This window comes from Drosophila grimshawi, unplaced genomic scaffold (genome assembly GCF_018153295.1).
Source record: "Drosophila grimshawi isolate 15287-2541.00 unplaced genomic scaffold, ASM1815329v1 contig_80, whole genome shotgun sequence".
NCBI lineage: Eukaryota > Metazoa > Arthropoda > Insecta > Diptera > Drosophilidae > Drosophila > Drosophila grimshawi.
Window position 1 is genome coordinate 930,206 of NW_025063639.1, and position 26,240 is coordinate 956,445.

Genomic DNA, 26,240 nt, shown 5'->3' on the forward strand with positions numbered 1-26,240 from the left:
GTTCGCAGCGTTATGGAAGATTGTAAATATGTATCTATATGTATATATATATATATATATATATATATATATAATTTTATGCTCGTCTACCTACCTAGCAAATAATGAAGTTAAATTGATTGACGTCTTATTTTGTAGACGCTGAAATAATTAAAAATGGAAACAAATATCGATAAGAAAATGAAGAACAATCGGTAATCGGAAAAAGCTGAAGCAATTAAAAATATGTATATGTTGGGAAACAAACAACAGACTTTATTTATTTAATTAGCAGGCAATAGGGTGTTGAATTTTTGGCTTTTTTATTTATTAACTTATATATTTATTTACTTATTTAATTATTTACTTATGCATAAATTTACTTATTTATTTACTTATTCTCTTATACATTTTTTCATATTCTAATTTATTTTGTAAGTTGTGTATTTATTTTTATTTATTTACGCATTTATTTATTTTTGTTTCGTATTTACCTATTTATTTATTTACTTATTTATATAATTAGATTTATTTACTCATTTCAGCTGGAATAGAGTGTTAAGCATTTTATTCTATCTCTCTCTCTTCTGTTCGACTCCTAACCGCGATTCGTTTGCTGCGCTGAACAGAAAGAGAGCACAAATGTATGTATGCCGTGTGTGTTTGTGTGTGTGAAGTGCTCTCTTTTCAAACATGGGTTCAATACTTTTGGCGTCGAACTAGTTATTTATGAGGCGAACAGCGCAGACAGTGCGGACGTACAAAAGGTAACAAAAAAAAACAGGTTGCATAGGAGGAGTTTAAGTTTTGGGAAAACAAAATGGCGAGTCTACGCATCACTTACATAAAACGGCATATTGGTTGCAAACCAAAAGGGGGCAATTCAAATTGTGATAAACGAAAACTTCCCTTTTTAAAAATGATCTAAAAAAAAACAGCAAACAAAAGTTGTGAATTGATTCTTAAATTTAGATAACTGATTTCCATTTAAATAACTAGATTATGCCATTATATATATTATATTTAATGTACTTATATATAAATTATTGTTACACTTACTGGGAAGCATTTATGAATTGCCTGTAAATAAAATTCTACACTAATGTTATAACAGCCAGCTTTATACGTGTGTGGGATCTGTTCCTTTAACGTACACACATACACATAAAAAATGCAGCTGTGAGCGGGAAATTTATGCCAATTGCCAAATAAATACGCATATTTATTCATTTATGTATGTAATTTATTTAGTTATATATATGTTTGATATGTTTATCTTTTCTCACATTTGAAAATATTAAAAATTAAAATAACTGAGATCTTTTGCCAGTGCTGTTCAAATTTTGAGGTGCATAGCAAGCAGCTTCTGCGAGACAGGCCCTACTGACAAGTTGCTACACAGCACCAAGAGAAAAAGCTTTTAAGCGGTTTGAAAGCTGAATCAAGACTGAAATTGAATTGAATTTTCTAGCTACATATTGAAAACCCTTTTTATGTAATCAAATCAAATCTAACAAAGTTTATTATTAAGTATTCGGTTATTTTACAAAAAATTGTGCTTATTTACAAAATCCAACTGATTACAGTAAACAGTTAACAGTGAAAAAGGTCAAAAGCTTAGTTCTTCTTCTTTTCGTCGGCATCCTTCTCCACTTCGGGATATTCCAGTTTGACGCCAGGTTCGCAGATGAATTTTGGACAGCAAAATGGGAATGGAGCCGTCTTATTTGTCTTCTCCGTGTCCAGCTTGCATTTGTCGTTGGCCAGCGACAAAGGCAACGGTCCGCAATCCTCCACGAGTTCCAGCAGTCTATTTAGAAAATTATATTTAGGTTACTTTCATGTTATCAATTAATTCTGTGATCGCTTTTACTTGGCAGGATTCTCCTCGTTTTGCACGCAAGTTGAACGGCCACAGAACGGAGTCAATTCCCACGTCTTTCCAGGCTCAACAGTTGCACAGCGAGTCGAGGCGAAACACATTCCAGGAAAATCTACGGGAATAAACGAGAGAATTTAAATTAGAAGAGCGAATAAATATTGACGTTATAAAAGTAATAGGTCATAAATAATAAATTATAAATAATAAGTAATAAGTATTAAATACGAAGTATAAATATTAGGTATAAGGTATTTGTAAGTGATAAATATAAGTATAATAATGAGTGAATTTACATTACAAAACTGATTTAGTAAGTATAAGTAGTAAGTCGAATTTTAATTACAAAACTGAATAAATAAGTATTGTAGTAGTATAAGTAAAAAAATATATGGGATAAGTATAAATAATGAATGCAGTACTAGTACAAGTAGTCCTTATCGAATTAAACATTGAAGTAGTACAAGTAATAATTATATAACTATAAGTATAAGTAACACGCACAAGTATAAGTTAGCTCTCATCTAATTACACTTCCATCTCTATCGACTTGCTGCCCAATCAATTTACGCTTCCACTCATCTGCTACAATATAAGAGTATTAAAACTGATTTTAATTTTAGCAAGCTATGGAATAGTGTAATAGAATAAATATTTAAATAAAATTAATTAATTAATTTAAAAAAAAACATTTTTAGAAATAATATTAATATATCTATATATAATTTACGTAACTTTTTAATTTCATTAATAAATTAAAAGGCTTGAACCAGTTTAATTGAAATAGCAGCTTTAGTTTCTCCACTTCTTCTCTGTTAAATGCACTCAACACACACACACACAAAATATAAGTACAAGTAGACAATGGCTGTCTGCTCATTTTCCTGTCTTGGAACTTACCCCACGCTACCCCATACCCCTCCCCCCCCTCCTCCTCACGCCCTCACCAACTTTTCCCCTGCCTGGCCTTGATGCAATTTGTAATTTGTATTTTTTATTGTGCTTTCAAAACGGCTCAAGCGAATCTAAATTAATCTTTGTACATTTATGTACATTTAGCAATATTCAAATTTGACTCAAAAGAGTTTTGAATGTAAAACCTGGCTTACATTTTTTTTTTTGCACGGCAACTGAAAGACTTCAACTTAAAAATATACACACACACATGCATACATAAATACGCTTAAGCCACGACTTCACTTTAATCCGTTAGGAAACACAAAAGCTCACTTGCCAAATGTATATGTATATTTATGTATGTAGATGTATGTATGTGTTTACAGACAATGACTCACCTCGGAGCACATCGGCAGGAATGAGACGTTTGTAAATTTTTATTTCACCATCTGTTTTCGGCTCCTCATTCGTAGCGGTTTTCTCAGCTGCCCAGCCAATGGATGGGACCAGCACCAAAGCCAAAGCGCAGCCAATTAGCAGTGAATTAAATGTATTCATTTTTAAACAAATAAAATATCAGTTTCAGTATTTATGACAGACAAATAACAACAACAAATGCAGACAACGGTTCCGAAACGAGTCTGCTTCAAGCGAAAGTAAACGCCGAATTGAAATAAGCCGACCAGTGTTACCACTATTTATAGGCGAAATCGCGCTTGCTGGATTTACAAGTTTTTTTTAACACTCCCTCCCACTGTCCCGCCTTGCCCACTATTTTGTTGTTGTCGCTAACAAAACCGAGCTTTGTCTGCTGCTGTTGACGGCGTATGTGTGTCACGTGTGTGTGTGTCTGTTTCTAAATGGAAACCTCACATATATATATATATTTTTTATATAAATGCTAACTACACACACACATACACTATATGTATGTCTGCTCATTCATATATAAATGCATTATGCATATATTGAATTTGATTAATTCTACACTTTATACATGCAGGAAGAGCATTAATTAAGCCGGTGCAGTTGGCATTTTTTTCCCCCAAATTTGGTGCGCGGCAACATTTGTCGCCATTTCAAGATGTAGTTTTCAATTTCATAACAAGCTGGATATTACGAAACAAATCTTGAAATAAGCACTATATAAATTAAATTTAACATATGTATTTGTATTTATACTTATTAGTATTTTATATATGCACATTAATTATTAAAACATAATTACACACCTCGGACCACTGTGCTAAAAACATTTAAATCAAATGGCGGATTTAGTGCAAGCACAGCCAGAAGTATCGATATATCGGTGTTTAAATGTAGTTTTGTCGTAATAAACTGCAAGTCAGTGGCAGTAATTTAGTTATCTTACTTATATTACTAGAAATGTCAGCTGTATCAATTACGAAATATATTCATATTTACTTAGCGTTCTAAAACAAAATACAACAAAGTATCCATCTTTTGCTGCCCAGCATCGGTTTTTGCTGCCACCTAGCGGCCGTTCAAAGTTGGGGCAAATAGGCTTGCCTAGCATCGGTTGTGGTAGCATTCACACAGGCGCCACCTAGCAGATTTCCACAGTTGCGAAAAATAAATCGCAATGCATTTATAAATTAAAAATTGTTAATTAAAAACAAATAAATAAAATTTGTTTAACAATATTTTATATGCATTTTTATAAATACTGTACATATTGTAAATATTTTACAACAATATGCTGCACAAATCTACAATGCCAATCGATAGTAGCACTGACAAGTAGCAAGCAACTATCGATATCCGAGTAGCTGCAATCGTAACACGTCAATTTTTAGTGACACAAAAAGTTGTGTGAAAAATTTGGTTCTTAATTGTTTTTTGGAGGAGCAGAAGACAAAAATATAAAAACATGGGCCTAACAATATCCAGCTTACTAACGCGACTCTTTGGGAAAAAACAAATGCGCATTCTAATGGGTAGGTTGCTAATTAAAGTGTGTGTTTAATTTCTGAAGCGGTGGCAATTTACATTTACCGCTAGCCACATGAGTACGTAATAAATAATATACAGCTCCAAAGCTCCAGCCACGCAGCCATGAACATACACACACGCACATGCAAACATAGCACTGTTAAGCACACACATCCATGTAAATGTGTATGATATGTACAGACACACACACACACATTTATAACGTTCTTTTTCATTCCAGTTGGCCTGGACGCAGCTGGAAAGACAACCATATTGTATAAATTAAAATTGGGCGAAATTGTGACGACGATTCCAACAATTGGTTTTAATGTGGAAACCGTTGAATATAAAAACATATGTTTTACGGTTTGGGATGTGGGCGGTCAGGATAAAATCCGACCGCTTTGGCGTCACTATTTCCAAAATACACAAGGCCTCATTTTTGTGGTTGATTCAAACGATCGCGATCGTATTAACGAGGCTGAAAAGGAACTGCAAAATATGGTAAACAATATATGGATAATAAATGTATATATTAATTACAATTTATTTGTGCGCAGCTGCAAGAAGATGAGTTGAGAGAAGCCGTTTTGCTGGTGTTTGCCAATAAACAGGATTTGCCGAATGCGATGAGTGCTGCCGAATTGACTGACAAGCTGCATTTGAATCAATTGCGGAATCGTCATGTTAGCGTGAACTCTTCACTAGTTCCATTTGCCATGCTGACTTTAATGTTATATTTTGCGTTCTCTTTTAGTGGTTCATTCAGTCGACTTGCGCCACTCAGGGGCACGGATTGTACGAAGGACTCGATTGGCTCTCCGCCGAATTGGCCAAGAAATGATTTTCCCTTTTGTTTTGTATTAAAATAAACTAAAAAAAAAAACAATTACTATTGCTTAGATTCTTAATAAATAAATATATATGTGTATAATAAGACGAAACAATTGTTTTGCTTTTTCTTTTATATATGTATTTAACATTTTCTTTTTTTAATCAACAAAAACAATACAAAAACTGTCGCAGCCAATCAGCTGTTAACATAACATGCAGCTAACATGCGTATAAGATATAATAACATTTGTGTGTGTATAAGAGAACAGAGGAGGTAACTTAGGCCAACTACAAACAATTATGTATGTGTTTGTGTGTTTGTGTAAAAGTAAGTACAACAGTAATGACAATTGGAATGTATTCGCTTGGAGGTTGTACATGCATAATATACATTTACAATCTTAACGATTTTAACTAGAGTTTAATCTACAAATTTTATAGGCAACAATATGTATCTATATATATTATAACTGTTATAATATATAAATATATATATATAGCAACTGCATTATTGTGACACATTTTTACTGCTTTTTATTTAAATACTTATTTTTACATATTTATATATATATATATATATATATATATATATATATATATATATATATATATATATATATATTATATATATATATATATATATATATATATATATATATATATATATACTTTATTTTAGATAGTCTAGCACTTTTAAAAAAAAAATGCTAGCAAATAATACTCTCTAAGCTATTTTTCTTGCGGTGTCAAAGGCTGATCAAAGATCAATATCCAAGGCATCTGGCGTTAGTAACATGGGTTCCCCATGATTATCATCCAACAAGGAATCATTTATCATGGCCGAATGATGATGGGGATGATGTCGATGATCCTCGGAGGATAGCAATGGATCATTATCGCCACCATCACTGAGCAAACCAAAGGCGCCACTCTCCCTGGGATGATGATGATTATGATTCTGATGGAGTTGTCTTCTCGAGTTGCTCTCACAACTGCTGTAAATTGTGGTTGCTGCAGGTTCTGTGCCACTCCTTGGTGAATGTGGGGCGGACAACAAATGGCTGCTGTGCGAGGATAACATGGGATCACCGCCCTGCACAGGATGCTTGCAATCCTCCATCAACTCATCAATTTGATTGAGACCCAAGCTGGCATCATCACTGCAGTTTACAGGCAGCTGTAAGAGAATTAATATTAATAATTATAATACTAATAACAATAATATTAACATTAAAGTGAAAGAGATTCTCCTTCTGCTTACATCCTCCATCAGGGAGACGGCGTGGCGTGTTTGTGCAACGGATGTCGAGGATGTTGACGTTGAGGTTGGACTGCTACATTTGAGATACGAATTGGCGGGCGTCGGAGCCGAAACGGATGTTAAATTATAATCGGATAGAGAGAAAACCGGCGATTTAGCCTGCATTTCCAGTTCCTATAGAATGAAAATTAGCACTTACTTTATTAGTTCATTTTATTTAAGTTAAATTAATTAAATTAAATTACAAATAAATATTAATTTAATTCGAATAACAGGAATGGGAATGTATTTATTTATTTAGGTATTTATATTTAATATCAATATTAAAATTCAAATAATATTTATATAATAAATATTCAAATATTTAAACTAGTTAAAATTTAATTTAAAATCTATTAATAAAAAATTTAGATATTTTCATAAAAGAATTATATTTAAGATTTATCAAAAAATGTACAGAGACTAAAGAATAGTTTAAGTTCAATTCAAAATCATATTTAATATTAAAGTTAAATCATAAATACTTGAAAAATAAATTCAATTCAATTAAAAATCACATTAAATAATTATAAATTTAAGTTTAAAATAAGAAATATTTATAAAAAAAATTTGAAAAACTAAATAGCTTAAATTCAATGAAAAATCAAATTTTATGCTAAATTTTAATTAGCAAGTAAAATGAATTAAAAATGGAATTTAATATTAAATTTTTTTGAAGAAAAATAAGAAATCTATTTATGTAGATGCAAGACTTACCCGCACACGACCAATTAATTTACGATTCTGCAGTTCCATTTGGCGTTGACGGCTCTCGTTTTGTCTGAGCCGAGAAACTTCGTGTTTCAGGCACTTGATATAATCCACAGAGGACTTTAAAATTGTGCCCTTATTGGGGCGTATATCGCGAACAACCTCGTAGAAGGCCTCGCTGCCCTTGGGCAGCAAAGTACCCAGCTCCTTGATTCTATCATTGATATTAAAGCGGCGACGTCGCTCAACTTGAAAATAAAACAATTATTGTATCAAATTTAATTCTAATTCGAATTTTATGCCCAATGTTTCAGCTCACTCATATTGTGATTATCCTTTTTCTGGCGATCCTTGGCTAAAGCATTTAATTCGGCGTCCGTCAAATTTTGTGGCTCCTGTTTAATGGATAGTTCCGAGCTGAAGTTATTATCGAAATTGAAGGAATCGTTTTGCAATATGTCGTCAAAGAGATCGTCTGCCTGTAAATACAAGAAAATCAATAATTAAAATTTAATTCAAATTAAATCAAATGCAACACTTCACTTACTTTTAATTAACTATTTACGTTTGAACTATTAACTATATATTATTATTAATTATTCAATTATTTTCAATTAACTATTTATTTATTTTTAAACTATTAACTACTAATAATTTTTCACGATTTTTAATTAACTGCTAACTATTTATTTTTTAGCTATAAACTATTTATTATTAATTATGCAATTATATTTAATTTATATTTAAATTTAAATAAATTATAAATATGAAATGAATAAATAAGTAAATAAATACATAAGTAATAAATAAACATAATAGTGGAATTTTCCAGCATCTCATAAATTAAACAATTCTATCAAATTTAGCAGATGAGCGCAGTAATAATAGTTTCGTCGCTATTCAGTAATAATAGTTTTAACAATAAATGATAACTTTGTTTGTTATTTAATTTATAAATTCACACATAAACGCACACACATACATATATGCGTGTATTTCAAGGTACGATTTGCGAGAGCTGGTCACACACATTTTTTGTTAAGTGCGATTATTGAGCAGAGTCGTGCTCTACTGATTAGGAAGCCAACTCACCTCTCCCCGCTACACAGCGCACTTAACAGAATGGCCAAATTGATTGCGTAAACAATTGGCACACGATAGAAGTGGATAAATCCACACACACGCACACGCACATGTATGCAACGTGCTTTTCAAGTTGGTGCTCTCACTGTTTGTATGTGTGTGTGTGTGAGTGAGTGTAAATTGTTTGCTAAGAGTGTATGCATTGGCTGCTTAGTGCTGTGAGCGAGAGAGAAGAAGTTCTAGTGTGGGAGGACACGCAAAAAAAAAGCGTAAGCAAATAACTGTTCCTCTCGCTACATTTATAATGCTCAGCCGATGCTGTTGCAATTAATAAGTGTAAACACATAAAAGAGTTGCCAGCTTAAAATACACAGTATCATACACTCACATATATTGCAAAACAATACTTAGTCAATGTTAAGCTGGTAACTTTTTTATTGCATGTAGCCGCAAAAAGCCTGCACTGAATTTTAATAGATTGCCTTCAAAATAAGTAAAATAAGCGAGCATACTGCTACATACCCTGTATTAAGATCTAAGTAACCAGACTTTAAATATAAGTTTGGAAATTATTGTAGACTTGTATTATCAGTTAACTAAACATAACAAACTGATAGAGAGATATTTATTCACTTACATCGCTGTCAAATGAGGGTAGCTGAAAACAAATACAAAAAAATGGTATTGGTTAATCAGAAATTGAAATAAAACAGGGGCTCATTGAATCTTTATATTGAATCTATATATATATATATATACACACATAAATTTATGTTATTGGGGGACACACATTGATGACAATTGGGGAAATGTTATGTATGATGAGCGTTGTTGTGTGCAAATGGTTGTGATAAATATACATTTCGTAACAACATATAGGCTTTAAAATCAATTTAGGTAATTTATGTCTGCTGTCCACAAGTGAAGATAATATAAAACAAAAATCGAATACTTCCTCGTTTCAAAGTCAACATTTTACTCAGTCAACAAAGTTGACACTATCAAAAAAAAAAAAGATTTAACACAAAATATTGCCCACTCCCCCCACCCATCATAAATTTTCCTGTCTTCTATAAGAATGATTGAACACACACATATACAAAAAAAATAATCTGTTTGAGCAACACTAACAGCAACATCGATATTTATTATCATTAAATTTACTCACAAAGGCAGATCATAAGCAATCAATCAAAATGTAATCGAATAATGCATTTCTTTAAGAATTAAAGCTTGTCTAATTTACACACGCACGCACACATCTAAGTACACAAGTCTGAAATTAATATAAGAATTATCTGCGCATGATGTAATACAGATGTACATGTGCATATGTTAAGCAAGTATTTTAATATGCCAAGAAATTCAAGTAATTAATTGCATAATGATAAGGCCATTTTTTTCACAACATCAAGTTAAGTTTGTTTGTTTGTTGACGCAAGTTCTCAGATACCATAAGTAAATGGACCAAAGCAGCTTCTGATTGGTTACCACTCGCATGTTACACAGACACATACACGCATATGACACACATAACTCGCACAAGGGGTTAAAAAATAAATAAAGACAACCCACATAATAATTGAAATGTAAATGTAAATGTAAACATTGCCATTGGAGTTCAATTTGTTAACATTATGATTACCAGCATTTTTTTATGGGCAGATATAGAGAAAATTCTATATATAATTGAGTAAAATTGGGGTTTACAATAAAAAGAAGCAGAAGCCGTAATTCCCAATTGTGATAAAGATAAGTCTGAGCGGTTTTTACTATATTTTTATGCATCTAACATGCATTGCACCTGTTAAAATGCTTATCAACTGTTAAACATATACATATGTATGTATGTATTTACATAGAGATCAGTTAGTTTGTAATGACGTTAATACCCCACCACGCAGTACACACACACACACATACAAACGCACACATACAGCTGTATGTGTTGATAGCTGTAAAGTTGTAGAAGGCCCCTTAGCGATAATAATAAAAAAAAGGAAAAAACAAGAGAACCTAAATTGTTCATGTTATCTAAGCAACAGAAATCTTATTGTCATTACGTCTACGCGCAAGCAAACAAAATAAATAACTTGTTAGCATACATACAAACACACTCATGCATAACAGAAACAGCAGCAAAAAAAAACAAGCCTGAACTGAATTTAAAGAGAGAAATTATCATACAATATATACATACGTATATACAGTTATATACATCTGTACGCACTTATTAGAGATCACTCGTTAATAATAAATTTACTTATTTACACACGTGTAACATACACAAACACACACATATAGTATACATATATATATATATATATATATATTTACTTAAATCAATTTGAGTCAAGCTAGCCAGTTAGCAGCGTTTGCCGGCCGAATTTAAAACCGGTTTTCAATCAAAATTGGAGTCTAATTCGCACGCGTTTACCAATTTGAAGGACTTTTTTTTCACAAATATATGCACATACATACATACAGACACAGATGAGAATTATTTGACAGCGGTTCTTTTCTCTACTCTCTTCGCTTTTAATCTTTAAAATTGTAATTTGCAGGAGATCAATGAGCTTCTGTCGCCAACAATCTATACATTCCTCAATGCTGTTCGCTATTTGTAAGCTTTTGTATAAATATGCATATTATGCACAGTATAATATATATCTACGTATATATGTATATGTGTGCATTATCAAAAGCAATTGCGCAAATATTTGTTAATTATAATTAATTGAAAATATTCGCAAACAGTCACCACAGTCAGCAGCGAATCGCATTCGATGACTCGTTCGTTCCGAGCGAACTGAAAATCGAGAGTGGAACGAACTGGAACATACCCTAAAAAAAACTATAGATGTAAAGCACACTAACATAAGAGAGTCTAACAGAAAATATAATATATTTAAAAGCTTTAAGCTGTCAATTTCATAAATGTTATGTATTCATTTTGTTGGTGGTGTTTCAAACATATTCTCATTTTTATAATACCCATTTTGAGTTATTTTATTTTTCAGGGTATATTAATGGAACAGACACACAGACGGACTTGAGTATAATGAGACTCGGCTACAAGGGTACAAAAAGTTAAATTTAAACAAGTTCTTTCAAACGCTTGTCAAAACACACACATAATAATTAATAAAAAATACATAAAAAAAAAAAAAGTTCAATTAAAATTCGAATGCAATTATTAAAAAATGGTAGATGAATGTGAATATAATGCTATAATCTCATCCTACATTCTAGTGTTGGGCAACAGCAAGAGATTAATGCGGTCTCGCTCGCTCTCTTCCCCTCCCAAACCACGCTCTCTTTCTCAAACTCTCTCTACAATGCAGCCTCCGCAAAATTGTTAGATTTTTCTTTCTTTTTTTGTTTTCACCTTTGTACGCCTGCGCGGTATAAAGCTGAGTATCGGCATATTTATGCATCGACTCGCTTGCTCAATTCTTGCCTGCTCCTCTTTGTGTCGCTCTTTCGTTTTGTTTATTGTCTTACGAGGGGATGGACCGTTCCTATTGGCCAACGTTGCTGTTGTTGCTGCTGCAGTTGTTGTCGTTGCTGCCGAGGAGCAACGTTTGCTGCGCCGCTCTGGCACACTGGCAGCCGTTATCCAAGGTAGCACGTGCATTTGTTTTCTAACACGCCTCTCTCTTTTTAACTTATTTACTTAGGGTACGAAGACGTTTATCGTCACGGTCATCGAATTTGTAAGCGAAGATCTTTTATCAGTCGATAGACTTCGTAATGCTGCATTTATCTGCTGCATTCATTCACAAGTCTTGTCATCGAGCATGCGCAGAGGAATATCCTTAAAATCCTATACTTAAATTGGCAGGGACACATCATTTTCTATTTTTCCAAACACTGCCAATAACTTTTTTTCATATTGATGGGAGTATTATATTTGAATTGCATTTATCTATACATATATATTATGTATGTTTTGTAAGGCAACCACTTTAACTCCACTCCCCACTAAATTCAATTTACTACTAGTAGAACGAAATTTCGCGCACACATTTTTTTTTCGGAAATATCTAGCCATGACAACCTGTTTGATTGATTGCCTTAAGTTGGCAGCCCAATGGAAAATACCGCTCATTATGTACACCACACTACCCCCTGCTGATCAAGCGCAACAAAAAAAAGCAAAAGATTACTAAATGTTAGTGGGCAGACAAAAGCTGCTTATCACGAAGAACACGCCACAATTGAAGTTTATACGCAGTTTTTCCGTTTAAAAATGTGTATTTTAAAAACGAGGCCGATAATTTGCATAATTTCTGACAAAAGCTGCTTAGCACGATAGATGAACCGTTCGCAGTCTGACAAAAGCTGTATGCTATGTAGAGCGTTCTTAAACTTAATTTCTGAAGTCGGTAAATTTAAATATTTGACGCGTAAATGATTTTACTGACTATAATAAATACGGTTTAGTTAAATAACTATTCAATTTAATAGATTATTAAATAAAACTCACCTCCGAAGCACTTGTGGCCACCGAACTCAGACTAGGTGACATGGGAGCTGATGTCGATTGCAATGGACTCGCTGTGCTGCCACCCGAATAATTTGAGGAACGCATTTGACTATTATTTATATTGTTCGAAGCACGTCCAGCGGAGCTCAGCGAAGAGTTAAGATTAAAGTTGGCTTTGCTGTTGCTGAAGAGGCTGTTGCCATTGTTTAAAGCAGCCTGATCCTGATCCAAGGCAAAGAAATTGCTGGAATTGCATCTGCCACCAGTTGTTGCAGCTGCTCCTGTTACAAAAGCTGAGTCTTCCGAGGAATGCAACAGTTTCTTATCGCAACCAAAACTGTTAGGCTTCTGCTGGGACTGTTGTTGCTCATTATTGTTAATATTCCTATTAATTATCGTATTACATTGTAAGTTTCCCGTTGATGCTGATGTATTTGAGGCATTTTTTGTGGTATTCTATTTTTTTTTTTTTTTTTGGGAAATAGAACTATTTGTCATTTAATTTGTAAATAAAAAGATACATTTTAAATAAATAATTGGCTCACATCGAAATTTTGGCAGCTCCAAACGGAGGGTTTCAGCGATTCACTCAGATATTGACGCACTTGATTCTTCTGCTTCTGGATCACATGATATCGGGTGGGATTCTCAAGAACGGTGCTCACCTGGGGTAAGAAAAAAGATAATGGGTATTAGATATAGATAAATATAGAGAGTAATATTATTGAGCTTAATGTGTTTTTTTTTTTTTAAATTTATGTAATAAATATAGATTATTATGTAATATTATTGAACTGTTTTTAGCTGCAGTTAAATCATTTATATTTTATAATTATAAATAAATATAATAAACATTAATATTAATATAAAATAGTGATAATAATAATATAAAACATAATATGGGATTATAAAAATAAATAAGTGAACAGCACTTAAATAATATGTTTATTTTAAAAATAAATAATAAATATAAATATATATAATAAAGATAGATAATAAATATAGTTATAGATTATCATTTATTATTATTATTAATTATATATTATTTATTATATTTAATTTATTATTATTCATTTATTAAGCTCTTTACCTGTAGAACTTGTGGCGGCACATCGACTCCAATGCTTTGGAGGGGTACTTTGAGAGTAACAGGACTCGAGGCTGGCGGCAGACGAGACGAGTTCAACTGGGCTGAAGATTGATTTGACTGATTTAGGCTGGAGGCGCCACTGCTGCCACAGGCACTCGTATTGCTATCGACGGCCGTTTCCTTCTCAAAGCAATCCGTCGTCGTCTGCATTCCGTACGCATTCAACAAACCAGTATCCGTGGTATGCACCAATTGTTGCAGCTGTTGTTGTTGCATCAGCATTTGTTGCTGCTCCTGTTGCTGCTGCTCACGTTGCAGTTGCAGCTTTAGCTGAGTGCGAGATGTGGGCATGGCTGTTTTAAAGGTGGGTCTAGAAAATAAGGAATAGCGTTTGAATATATTGTATTTAAATCATATTTGAGTTTAAATAATAACCGCCAAAATTGTGTTTGTGTGTGCAATCGATAAATATAGCCTAGCTCGTTTAAATATGAGCGCAATAATATTAATTACTCAAAATGTCATTTCCATGAGTATATAAAACCGTCATGTTAATTACTCAAAATAGTATTTTTTAATCAACGCCACTAATCGATTTTTATTTCGTTGATCTGTAAACTGGACTTTACTTAATAAAAATATACCGATTACAATTTAATTTCCTTTTATGGAAAATACCTACCCACCCGTCAGTGGCGGTAGGCCCACAATACGGGTCTCTGTTGTTTCATTAACGCCAATATCACCCAAATCCACAATGCTCGGATCCATTTCGAGAATCATTTCCAAATCCTTATCGATGCCGACGTTGACACGAATATTTGTTGTGTGTTTCACTTCGTTGTGACTGACACTTTTAACAGCTGTTGCTTCATCCGGTTCATCTAGTTCCATTAGCGCTGTTGGTTCCACTCCTATTTCAATGTCTGTCTTATACAGCTGTTGTTGTTGCTCTGTTAAGATTACATCTTGCTGTTCGCCGTTGTCGGGTGACATTTGCAGTGTTTGAACACGCCGCAAAAATTGCTGGAATTCTTCCAATCTTACCACAGAAGATGCTGCGGATTCTTCATTCCCTCCCGGAGGAGTTTTCAATATTTCACTGCGTGTCTCCATTAAATTATTCGACGTTTCATTATTATTATTACTGTTTTTTTCAGCGTTTTTATTCGCCGCTGTTTTTTTGGCCCAGTAGGAAAACATGCTCAATTTGTATATTTAAATATCCAACGATTCACTTTAGATAACAATGTGTACAAAACATCACTAATTGGGCCTTGATCTTGTCTAGAATATCACTCGATAAATGAATGCGGAAAAAAGCTGAGAGAAATGTTAAGCACTGCACAAATATACATATAAATAAATGTATATACACTTATACACTCAGATATTCATTTATATGTATGTGTGTATGTATTAAAAAAGCCGCAGCCAAAAAAATGGGTGCCCTTTCAACAGTGGTTTAACAGGAATCGTTTGCTCTAGTTTAACAGTCATTTAACATGGAGTTAATTATCTTCATATTATATTTATATATTTAATATGATCTACTTTAGTCAAACTATTATGTTTATATATATTATCTTTATGTATTAAATACGAATAAATTAATTTGTATATTATATTTATATATTAAATATTAATTAATTTATTAAATATTTATTATAATCTAGTCATACAATGTACTTCTCTTTTTATTATACACCCAATAGCCCTGTATTTTTTGATAGATTTATGTAAATACACAATTAAATATATGTAAAACGCACACATGCAAATAAAATAAATATATGTAAACACACACACATATATATACATATTGCTCATTATATATGTGACCTAACATTTTGGCCACAGCACGGACATGCGCCCTTACAAAAATGCTAAGCATAAACTATGCTAAACGTTGCTCTTATACAGTGAGTAACGAGAGTGCAGTTGCATGATTAGATCGACTGCGCTGTTAAGCGACTACTGTTACAGAAATATTTTAATACTTATGCAGTCGAAGCTGTTTGCTGCTGCAGTTTGTAACATGAATATATAAAATATATTATGTACAAAATTTAATTACAAATAATAATAAGAAAATAATATTTGTAGCCATCTATTTAAGCCAAGCAAAATATAAAAAACATAGACATTAGTAGTTTTATTTCTGTTGTATGTACGTAAAACAAATCGACCAACACTTTATATCAATGGCCTACCCCTAGTACTGCTGCTCAATTGGCAACGCTAAATATCACACATTTGTCTTAAATTAACATACACACAAACATACGGAGTTGCGTATGTATTGATAACGACATGCTGAAGAAAAAGACGTTAATCTCCAACACACACACACAGCTGTAAGTATGCGCGTACGTGTGTGATTGCCCAAATAGCCGATAAGATAGTAAGAAAAAAAGTGACCATCAGCCAATAAACATACGTTTGTAGATATATGTATATATAAATCTTTAAGCTACACACGCAGCAGACACACATACACACACAGACATATACTCACATTTCATCGGTGCGCAGAGAACGAGTTGATTTCAGCTCATAGAATTCAACATTATCCGCGTTGCCAGCCAAGAAATCCATATTTGAATCGCTATCGTTGAGTAAATTTAGGTTTAAATCAAACTCCAGATCAAAGCCCAGATCAATGCCGGATTCCGCCATCGCTCCTCCAAATTTGTCTTATTTTTTACTCTTTTTTATTAAAATTGTGATTGAGACTAATTGGGGACGTCGCCACATTTCCACATTATTTCGCACAAATTTATACGCGTGGAGAGTAGTAACAAGAGTAACCAGTAATCGATCGACGAAAATAACTCTCAATTTAGTTAGCGGTGAGAGTATGCCGAATTTCGACATCGATATCGATATTTAGAAAAATAAGAAAGCCTTGTTGCACGACTAAAGTGATTAAAGGAATAGTCATACTAAAAAAATATCGGCTACGGTAGATAGAGAAATTTTACTTGTTATGCACGCGTGTTGATATCGATATTTAAATAAAATTAAGACTGCACAAAATTTTGTTATGCCTTGCCTGTCGAAAGCACCAATATATCGCTCAGCCGGCTAGCTATCGGCTCAGAGGTAGTTCGACCGCGATATATTGGGCGGCAAGTTAACAAAATATTTTAATTCTATTATAAAAAAAAAAAAAACAAATATTTCCATCAAACCAGTCCGCTCGCTGCTTTGTTGGATGTGTGGATGTTGTACAGCCTGCGTGTCACTCCCTTCCTAGTGATTCCTCCTCTAAATTTCCTGGAGAAATTCCCTTTCACAATTATTCCCTTCTCGTTTGTTTCTTATGCCCTCATCTCATCCGATCACATTGAATTACCACCTCATATTCATTTTTTTCAGACTATTTCATTTACAACTTATGTGATACATGTGACATCGTGGTCCCTAACATTTTGTTGGCCAACACTAAATTCGCTTATATATATTTAATACAATTTTATCTATTTACTTAATTTAAAGCTTACAAAATATTTATGATTTTTCTTTTCTTTTTTTATTTGGCTTCAAAAGTGCGCATCACTGAGTGACAAAATGAGCATCACTATTGCATTGGTTAGGGCCGATCAGCTGTCTTTGACCCAATCTGCCGCAGTTAGGCGGGAACAAACTCACAGGTGTGTTGATATAATCCCAGGCGTCTCAGGGTCTCCGGGCTTCGACTTCCTGGTTCCTGAGTTCAGTTGTCCCTGGTGATTATCTCCTTGATGGTGGCGATGGGTAGTTCCGGCTGTTGCTGCCGCCGGTTTGTATGTTTTTATTTTATTTATCTTTTTTTACCTTTACTTTTAATCACATTTAATTTATTTGAATTTTTTTTTAAATAAATCTTTTTGCAGCGCATGCGCATGCGGTCCCCTCTTCTTTCTTTCTCTCTCTTCCTACCTATTTTTCTCTAGATGGTCCCTCATCGATATCCCTTACCTATCGATGAATCTGCCGACCATTACAATGTTGCACAAGTAATTAAAATAATGAAAGGAATACCTGAGGGAAATTTTAATAAAATAACTCTTGTTGCACATTAAAAGATTAAATACTGTTAATACTGATTGCTAAGAAATTCGTCAGCAATCTTACTCGAAATGGCAGCCCTAATCGAATTGCACCATCTTAAGAGCAGTTATCGTGTGCGGCGTTATGTCGATAATTCGCGGCTGTCGAAAGTCACCCTTGCCTAATATCATTAGTTGTGCCGATAAAATTCTTTCACACATAAATTGTGACAAATAAAAAGTGAATTTTCGATTTTTCTGGTTCTGAAGAGCAATTCGTTTATAAACTAAATATTAATGTCATAGGTGTATTAAATGTTTTAATTGGATATTACGCTTACGGCTAATATTATCCACACACACAGACACACACCCCGACAAACGGTTGCAGTTGCAGCTGAATTCGTTTTCGTACGTATATTCCATTGCATACATACATACATACGTGTATGTGTGCGTGTTTTTGCTTTTTGTTTGTTCGCTTTGATATACATACATAATTATTAATTTAGCATAGAATATGTTATTAAAATGTTATACAATTAACATAATTCATCTGTTTTAACATTAAAGTAATATTGTCAATTGATTCTCAGGTGTATGTATGTATTTTTTTTTGTATGTACTGTGAATTTTATGATGAACATATGTGCCTGCTTGTGTATATGTGTATATTTTTATGTGTGTGTCTATTTGCAAGTGTATATTTTTAGATGACATGATGAATGGATTTAGATAAACATTTTAAATATTTGTTGGCTTAAAGTTTAGTAACATTTAATATAACTATACAAATACCATTACTAATAATATAATATAATAATTATTATTTAAATAAATATATTAAATATTATTATTGCTTAATAGTTCGTTATTATTGCTTAAGAGTTCGTTAACATTATTTAAAAACAGTTAACATAAAAACAAATATATTTAAATTTAATACAAAAGCCGAAGCCAATCAGTCGGATAAAATGGATAAAAAGATCTCGTCCACATCGCAGCCGCGCATACTGAAAAAGAAGCATTTTCGCGTCAAGCATCAAAAGGTGAAGCTTTTCCGTGCAAATGAGCCGATTTTGAGTGTTTTCATGTGGGGCATCAATCACACCGTATGTGTTAACCAACACTATGCATAACATAGACTTAACATTCACTTTACAGATCAACGAGTTGAGTCATGTTAATATACCAGTCATGTTATTGCCAGACGACTTTCGGGCCTATTCCAAAATTAAAGTCGACAACCATTTGTTTAACAAGTGAGTAAATACTTAATATAATATATTAATTATTATATAAATATTATTTTTAGAGAAAATATGCCATCGCATTTTAAGGTGAAGGAATATTGTCCTTTGGTTTTTCGAAATTTACGCGAACGTTTTGGCATCGATGATGTGGATTATCGCGAGTCCTTGACTAGATCACAACCATTGGGCATTGATTCGTCCGGCAAGTCGGGCGCCCAGTTCTATCAGAGCTATGATAAATTCTTCATCATTAAAAGCCTGACATCTGAGGAAATTGAACGCATGCACGCCTTCCTCAAACACTATCATCCAGTTAATTATCTATATATAACTTCTACTATTTATATCTATTAATGTTATCTCATCTATTTTATAGTACGTTGTTGAGCGACATGGCAAAACTTTGTTGCCGCAATATTTGGGCATGTATCGCATTACTGTGGAGAGTGTGCAGTATTATTTTGTTGTCACGCGTAATGTTTTCAGCTCCCAATTGACCATACATAAGTATACATAACTATATCTATATCTCTTAATTTATTACATCTTTTATTTTTTTTATAGAAAATTCGATTTAAAAGGCAGCACTGTAGATCGCGAGGCTTCCGAGAAGGAGCTGGAGAAACATTTACCCACATTTAAGGACAATGATTTCATCAAGCAAAAGGTCAAATTGGAAATTGGCGAGGAGCCCAAGCAAAAGTTGCTCGATACTCTCAACAATGATATTGATGTAGGCATTGTATTATATTTATAATATATAGTATATTATGTATATTAGGCCTGTAGGTGTATTATATAATATTATGTATTATATTTTATTATGTTATATTCTCTATAAGTCTATATACAATATTATATATTTATAGCTCCTAACCAAGTTGCATATAATGGATTATTCCTTGCTCGTTGGTATCCACGATTGTGTCCGGGCCGAGGAGGAGGCCCTGCAGGGCGATACCGCACCAGCAACGGGACGCAGCGAGAATAGCGAGAGTGAAGAATGCGATAGTGGTGAACGGTAAATAATATATCATAAATATACATATCCATATTTAATATTAAATCTGTGGACAGCTGGACGTACAACACACCACCGGATTCGCCACGAGGTGCACAATATAAAGAAGTTGTTTATGAAGTCGATATTTACGCCATTCCAAGCATTGAAGGTTTGTCTTTAAATGTATATTATATATACATTTAAATATATTTCATATAACCTTAAATATATATTTATTATTTTAAATGTATCCCATATAAATATATAAAAATCTTTAAAGAGAGACGAGAAATCTACTTCATAGCAATTATCGATGTTTTAACTCAATATGGTGTCAAAAAACAGGTAAATTAAATAATATGTGTAAAATATGTCCCATTTCTTTGATTATACATATGTTTATATAATTTGTAGGCAGCGAAAGCGGCTAAGACAGTAAAATATGGTAGTAATGTCGATGGTATATCAACTTGTGATCCTGAACAATATGCCAAAAGATTCCTGGAATTTATGGATAAAGCTATAGAATAAGATTATATAATTGTATTTGTCATATATATATATATATATATATATTTAAAAAAAAACTGAATCATATATATACATATAAAATATGTCGTTATTACATTATTTCCCCCCCTTCAGTTTAACCCCCTTATTATTTTCTCGAAATAAATAACACTCTTGGTGAGTTATCAACATTTATTATTATAAATTGTGGCATTGTCACAACAAAAAATAATCATGTGTAAAGAAAACCAAAAATAATTTGGCCTGGTTTACTCAAATTAAACGCTATCAATATATATATATTAATAAAATTGCAATTTAAATTAAGTAAATTTATGAATTACTTTTCCATTTTCCAGTTGTTACTAAAATTGAATTGCGAAATATATGGAAAATATATAGAAATATAAATATGTCAAAATACTCACCACAAAACGATTAACCTGATAACGCGGCCCAGTTGGCGATTTGCGCTCTTGGTTTGTCATATTTTCAAAGCGATCGCGTATGCTGAAATGTATGTAGGTATTATTATACAATAGCTACAAAAGAAAGATTATTGTGTGCGTTTCTTACGTCTTTGCGGTCTCAATTGTTGAATCATCGGAGACCTGCTGTGAGTAAATATCCACATAGCCTTCAATTAATTCGCGCTTGATTTCATTGGCCTGCCATTTTTCAAATTTGGCGCGCAATTGCTTTGCGCGAGCTGCACTTTGTGCCTGTAATCGAATAAAAGGAGTAAGCTCGTTATCGAAAGCAGTTGTGTATGGGATCGATAGATAGGCGTCATTGCGATAGCGAATTGAAAAGTTAGTAATGCAGCCGGTTAATTGCTAATAAAATTACTTATTATATATATCTATTATTTAAAGCGAATGAAATTATTATTGAAATCGAATATTAATTGTGAATGATATTAATTATTAGTTAAATCGATGTGTTGTTTAATATATATAATTTATGTATAAAATAAATACAAATATTAAATGTATACAATTTTTTACCTCTTTCAAAGCTTCGTCGCCATGGCTCGTACTCAAAGCTACTATTTCCTTATCGATTTCGATCTCATCATCGTCATCCTCATCGCTCTCCTCATCCTCGTCGTCTTCTTCGCTATTTGATTTATCGTAATAGGCTCGTCGATCTTCGGGTGGCGGCGGTGTAAAACATTTTAAAGGCCTGGGACCCATTTGTTCAGCTCCGCGGCGTGGATTCCGTTCCAATTCCCGAAACTTGTTCAACATCGTCGATGTTGTCTGGGTTTTTTGCAGCACATTGTCGTAGAAAGATTTTTCATTCGGAGTTGGATCCGTACCTGAATCGGGAGAGGGCATTTTCACAACACCCTCGCGAGGTGGCGTTATGCGAAAACGGCGCTTTTCGCCATCTTTGGGCCGATACGTTTCGAAGAACTTGAATTTCTGACTCAATTCCGCCGTTTCAATTTTGACATCTTCCGGTTTGGCATCTGATTTGACAACATCAATGTCAACATTCTGAAATTAATTAAATATAAATATATATATATATATATATGTATATATGTGACACTAACTCACTTCTGATCCAAATTGAGTTTGATTAATGCTTCCGCAGGGATTAACGCTTTGTTGTCTCTGCGAACTTTCGCGATTTGCATTCGTATTCGAAGCGATATTTGCATCCAACTCCATAAAAATGCTACGCGATTTTTTACTGATAGCTGCAGAAAATTGTAAATGTCAAATTTAAGTAAATGTAATGTTAACATACTGCAATAGCTCTGCCTGAAAGCTCTAGCTATTTAAAACTTGTTCAAGCAGGCTACAAAGCCTCTGCTCGCTAATAGCTCTTAAATTTAATGATCGCAGAAGCAGTCAACAAAAACAGAAAAGGAGGAGGGAGCAATTAAAACACACCCGACTCAAATATTTCGGCATCCTCGGACAAGTTAGAACCGTGTCCATTGTTAGCTGCTTGCGCATCGCGATCGCCTTTTTCCGCAAACATTTCGCCATTTTCGAAACGCTGCTTAATGGAGCGAGCAGCATCGCCGATCTCCACATCCGGTTGCTTGCCAATGGAAGTGCGGGCCTGACCCGATTCGGCGACAGCCTGTTGATACATTTCCTTAATTTTCGCCTGTTTGCCCATAAAGAGCCGCGAGCGTATATTTTGAATTTCTTGTTTGCGCTCCTCGCGACGTTCTTCTTTTGATTGAAGCGTGCCTTTTTCAAATCTGGTTTTAATATCATTCATTGCATCGCCTATGCCAACGGGCCGTTCTTTTTGTGTGCTTCGCTTTGAGCGCATTAAATCGGCATCTTCGTTCTCTTCTTCTTCGTCGTCATCGTCAGCGCTGCTATCGTTATCGTCGCCTTGGCTCTTCATGCGATACTTTTCGAGTACAGATGTGCTACGCATAATCACAGGCCGTTGCTGCAGTCGCAATTGCTCCTCCTCTATTTTGCGCTGCTCCACATTCTCGAATGCCTCGAATCGTGAACGAACGTTCAATTGATGAAGTTCATCCAGACCCAGATCCGGTTTATCAGATGCTGTTTATTAAATACACATATATGTATTAAATATATATTTTTATATAAATAAATATTTATTAATTTACCCCTCACAACATCCGGTGGCAGCTCTGTCGGCTGGCTTTCACGTATTATGAGCTCCGTTCGACGTGGCTTTGGTTCCTCAGCCTGCTCTACCACCTTTGGCGCAAAGAGCCTAAATGAGTAAAAGGAGTTAGTTCAACTGGCGATAGCATCGCTGTCACATTACGCATAACTCACGACTTGAAATGTACATTGCAGTAGAGGTTGCCGTCGTGACTCTGATAGCTATCGAACCTGCAAGAGGAGAGCGTGTGACGTAATTATTAACATGCCTTGCTTCGTCACAAAATACGTACTTCAGCTGTTTGGCACACTCCTTGCAGCGCAAACAGCTTTTATGATAGATGCTCTTATCCGTCTTTAACTGCACAACAACCTCTTCCATTTTGTACACTGGCTTCGAGCAGAGTCGACAATTTGTCTGCTGTTCATCTTGTGGATTCTAAATATAAATATAACATTTTATTTAAATATATAATTTTTTAGTTGCTGTTTTCTGTTTGGGACATATGTAAATTTTATTAAAATGTGGCAGAAATGTTTGGATTATTGAATGAATTTCATTTGCTTACACTGAAGATTTCTTGGGCTTTACTAGAATTGCTTGAACGTACATGGATTAAATTGCGCTTCTGCAGGGCATCAAACTTATTGAAACTGCTCTTCTATAAAATGAGCGAATAATAATTATTGTCGATCGATCAATCGATATATCGAAGCATTACTTACCACAGATATATTTTGATTATCGTATTCGCATTTCTTTGGCTTTTTTGATTTATTCTTTTTCTTAGCATTTACATTTAGTTCATCTGCTGCATCGTTCGTTATATCTGATGTTGACTGTATTCTTGCCTCGTCTTCGACGCATATTTTAACTGATTCCGTTTTCTTAATTTCGCTGCTCACCAATTGCTCAGTTTTCGAACTAGTTTTTACAGACTTTTTAACTAGCTTTTTGGTTGTTTTTAGCGACTTAGATACCAAATGATCTTCCTCCGCATTTATAACTGTATTGAACTGGTAAAAAAATATTTAACATTTGTCTTTATTTGTTGGTTATAATTAAATTATGCTTTGAATTTATATGCATACCTTTTTCGTTTCCATTTCGGCAGCGATCCAATCTGAAATAAACAAATATGAAATTTTCTATGTGTATGTGTGTAGGGCAACAGGAGCAGATATATTTGTTTTATTAATATATATATATATATATATATGTGTGTGTGTGTGTGTATTACGTACATTTACCTGAGACCTAAATGCGCAAACATACAAATACACACATACATAGAAAAACTTGTGTATTGCCCGTATAAAAATACGCATTTGTACGGAATTCGGACACAACATATATATAAAAACACAAATACATATTTTTCTGTGTGTGTGGGTCTTATAGACAAGATTGTTCGCTTCGCGGTCTTACTCATGCTTCTTGGATACACACGTACACATGTAAATTGAGCGAGTACCGTTATAGAAGGAAATATAGAAAGAGGAGAAGGAGGGGAATAACAGAGATGCGTCAGCTTCTGTCCATTGAAAATGTTCTATTTTGCGGCTGCAATCTTGAAATGCCGTTCTATTTTTGTGCCAAGTATTTTTTCAGCAGGGGTATTTTTTCTATTGCTAACAGGTACTTTAAAACGAATTTCTTTATTCATAAATTTAATTACTTTATTAATTAATTTGTAATTTTATTTATTGGTTATTTATTTATAATTTATCTATTTATTATTTTTTTTGGTTATTTATTTTATTTGCATCACTTTTAAAATTAATACTTATTTATATATTAGCACCTTAGTTTAGAAGTTGTTTTTAGTCTAAACTTCTACTTCCACACATATACAGATTTCTAAATTTCACTTTTAGGAAGTTTCGCCGAGTAAACCCAATTGAAGACTGTTCGGATCCGGCTGCACACAGCATTATTCGATTGGGAAATTTTGCTAAGCTTTTGCATATCTCAATTCTTTGTGTTGGGCAAGCTTTTTAATGATCTCTTTTTTTTTCGGCCGGAAAGAAAGTCTAGAGATGCTGCCCACTATTTAAATAAAACAAAAAAAAAATAAATAAAAGAAGCTAAAATGTTGCAATTCAGCTTATATTTGATTTCTTTATGCTGTTTATCGATAACATAGCTATCGCTAATTGATTGAGTGAATTTAATTATTATTATAGAAAGAAAATCGAAAATTACATGTAATTTTAACACTTTATTTAAACCGTTGAAATATTCTTTCCTTTTGCAATATTTAATATTATGCACGTATAAATAATTACTTAAGGCTTAAAACTTAAGTGCTAAATTAATAGAACTGAGATGTGTGTAGGATGAAGGAACCAAATATACAAAACAAGTCTAAGGAAATGCTAAGTTTCTATATAAATATATAGAATGCATGTTTAATAAGGTGATGCTGATAATTCGATATATATATTAATGTATATATATATATATATATACAATTGTTTTTAAATATTTATCACTTATATATATATATATATATATATATTATACTTACGGCCACGTCTCTTTTTTACGAAGCGTTTCTTGTCAAGCTCTAAGTATGCATGTACTATTATCATTATCACTATTAGTGTTAG

At 33.4% G+C, this 26,240-nt stretch overlaps 5 protein-coding genes across 10 annotated transcripts; 2 read left to right on the forward strand and 3 right to left on the reverse strand.

Annotated features, from left to right (window-relative positions):
• Nucleotides 1–1,483: 1,483 nt before the first annotated feature.
• Nucleotides 1,484–3,421, reverse strand: LOC6570266. Its single transcript, XM_001996485.2, has 3 exons — nt 3,154–3,421; nt 1,853–1,973; nt 1,484–1,789 (listed from the first exon to the last, which is right to left on the reverse strand). Exons 1-3 carry the CDS (start codon nt 3,311–3,313, stop codon nt 1,597–1,599), a joined length of 474 nt encoding a protein of 157 aa, XP_001996521.1. The 5' UTR covers nt 3,314–3,421; the 3' UTR covers nt 1,484–1,596.
• A 1,092-nt stretch (nt 3,422–4,513) lies between these two features.
• LOC6570265 (ADP-ribosylation factor 2) lies at nt 4,514–5,655 on the forward strand. Its single transcript, XM_001996484.3, has 4 exons — nt 4,514–4,713; nt 4,950–5,212; nt 5,269–5,394; nt 5,466–5,655. Exons 1-4 carry the CDS (start codon nt 4,647–4,649, stop codon nt 5,550–5,552), a joined length of 543 nt encoding a protein of 180 aa, XP_001996520.1. The 5' UTR covers nt 4,514–4,646; the 3' UTR covers nt 5,553–5,655.
• A 575-nt stretch (nt 5,656–6,230) lies between these two features.
• On the reverse strand, nt 6,231–17,023 carry LOC6570264 (microphthalmia-associated transcription factor). 4 transcript variants are annotated; one of them, XM_032741977.2, is made up of 9 exons: nt 16,734–17,023; nt 14,216–14,585; nt 13,671–13,790; nt 13,126–13,581; nt 9,274–9,294; nt 7,873–8,032; nt 7,560–7,801; nt 6,804–6,977; nt 6,231–6,719 (listed from the first exon to the last, which is right to left on the reverse strand). In XM_032741977.2, exons 1-9 carry the CDS (start codon nt 16,892–16,894, stop codon nt 6,300–6,302), a joined length of 2,124 nt encoding a protein of 707 aa, XP_032597868.1. In that variant the 5' UTR covers nt 16,895–17,023; the 3' UTR covers nt 6,231–6,299. The 4 variants fall into 4 exon arrangements, with proteins under 4 accessions (XP_032597868.1, XP_032597864.1, XP_032597865.1 ...); XM_032741973.2 differs by lacking the exon at nt 16,734–17,023 and adding an exon at nt 14,898–15,285; XM_032741974.2 differs by lacking the exons at nt 9,274–9,294; nt 16,734–17,023 and adding an exon at nt 14,898–15,285.
• Nucleotides 17,024–18,423: 1,400 nt separating this feature from the next.
• LOC6570279 (phosphatidylinositol 5-phosphate 4-kinase type-2 alpha) lies at nt 18,424–21,342 on the forward strand. Its single transcript, XM_001996482.2, has 10 exons — nt 18,424–18,660; nt 19,201–19,361; nt 19,414–19,511; nt 19,565–19,814; nt 19,879–20,009; nt 20,067–20,235; nt 20,372–20,523; nt 20,580–20,674; nt 20,786–20,850; nt 20,920–21,342. Exons 2-10 carry the CDS (start codon nt 19,224–19,226, stop codon nt 21,034–21,036), a joined length of 1,215 nt encoding a protein of 404 aa, XP_001996518.1. The 5' UTR covers nt 18,424–18,660; nt 19,201–19,223; the 3' UTR covers nt 21,037–21,342.
• LOC6570278 (LIM domain and actin-binding protein 1) lies at nt 21,327–25,534 on the reverse strand. 3 transcript variants are annotated; one of them, XM_032741972.2, is made up of 13 exons: nt 25,433–25,534; nt 24,720–24,751; nt 24,354–24,644; nt 24,239–24,289; nt 23,921–24,066; nt 23,802–23,858; nt 23,627–23,736; nt 22,920–23,558; nt 22,581–22,723; nt 22,023–22,517; nt 21,592–21,737; nt 21,444–21,525; nt 21,327–21,380 (listed from the first exon to the last, which is right to left on the reverse strand). In XM_032741972.2, the coding sequence occupies exons 2-13, from the start codon at nt 24,732–24,734 to the stop codon at nt 21,378–21,380; spliced, it is 2,178 nt and encodes a 725-aa protein (XP_032597863.1). In that variant the 5' UTR covers nt 24,735–24,751; nt 25,433–25,534; the 3' UTR covers nt 21,327–21,377. The 3 variants fall into 3 exon arrangements, with proteins under 3 accessions (XP_032597863.1, XP_032597860.1, XP_032597861.1); XM_032741969.2 differs by having other exon boundaries at nt 24,197–24,289; nt 25,433–25,532; XM_032741970.2 differs by lacking the exon at nt 25,433–25,534 and adding an exon at nt 24,873–24,940 and having other exon boundaries at nt 24,197–24,289.
• Nucleotides 25,535–26,240: the final 706 nt, after the last annotated feature.

What these genes read in the sequence shown, in the direction of transcription:
- LOC6570266 (XM_001996485.2), bottom strand. Translation starts at nt 3,313, where the DNA reads ATGAATACATTTAATTCACTGCTAATTGGCTGCGCTTTGGCTTTGGTG. An exon ending in TCCTGCCGATGTGCTCCGAG is followed by an intron (nt 1,974 to 3,153) that starts GTGAGTCATTGT and finishes TTATTCCCGTAG; the next exon opens with ATTTTCCTGGAATGTGTTTC. An exon ending in AACGAGGAGAATCCTGCCAA is followed by an intron (nt 1,790 to 1,852) that starts GTAAAAGCGATC and finishes TTTTCTAAATAG; the next exon opens with ACTGCTGGAACTCGTGGAGG.
- LOC6570265 (XM_001996484.3), top strand. Translation starts at nt 4,647, where the DNA reads ATGGGCCTAACAATATCCAGCTTACTAACGCGACTCTTTGGGAAAAAA. An exon ending in ACAAATGCGCATTCTAATGG is followed by an intron (nt 4,714 to 4,949) that starts GTAGGTTGCTAA and finishes TTTTCATTCCAG; the next exon opens with TTGGCCTGGACGCAGCTGGA. An exon ending in AAAAGGAACTGCAAAATATG is followed by an intron (nt 5,213 to 5,268) that starts GTAAACAATATA and finishes ATTTGTGCGCAG; the next exon opens with CTGCAAGAAGATGAGTTGAG.
- LOC6570264 (XM_032741973.2), bottom strand. Translation starts at nt 15,211, where the DNA reads ATGTCACCCGACAACGGCGAACAGCAAGATGTAATCTTAACAGAGCAA. An exon ending in AAAGGATAATCACAATATGA is followed by an intron (nt 7,802 to 7,872) that starts GTGAGCTGAAAC and finishes TTTATTTTCAAG; the next exon opens with TTGAGCGACGTCGCCGCTTT. An exon ending in AATTAATTGGTCGTGTGCGG is followed by an intron (nt 6,978 to 7,559) that starts GTAAGTCTTGCA and finishes TTCATTCTATAG; the next exon opens with GAACTGGAAATGCAGGCTAA.
- LOC6570279 (XM_001996482.2), top strand. Translation starts at nt 19,224, where the DNA reads ATGGATAAAAAGATCTCGTCCACATCGCAGCCGCGCATACTGAAAAAG. An exon ending in TCCCAATTGACCATACATAA is followed by an intron (nt 20,010 to 20,066) that starts GTATACATAACT and finishes TTTTTTTTATAG; the next exon opens with AAAATTCGATTTAAAAGGCA. An exon ending in GAATGCGATAGTGGTGAACG is followed by an intron (nt 20,524 to 20,579) that starts GTAAATAATATA and finishes ATCTGTGGACAG; the next exon opens with CTGGACGTACAACACACCAC.
- LOC6570278 (XM_032741969.2), bottom strand. An exon ending in ATAATCAAAATATATCTGTG is followed by an intron (nt 24,290 to 24,353) that starts GTAAGTAATGCT and finishes CTCATTTTATAG; the next exon opens with AAGAGCAGTTTCAATAAGTT. An exon ending in TGCCGAAATATTTGAGTCGG is followed by an intron (nt 22,724 to 22,919) that starts GTGTGTTTTAAT and finishes AATTTTCTGCAG; the next exon opens with CTATCAGTAAAAAATCGCGT.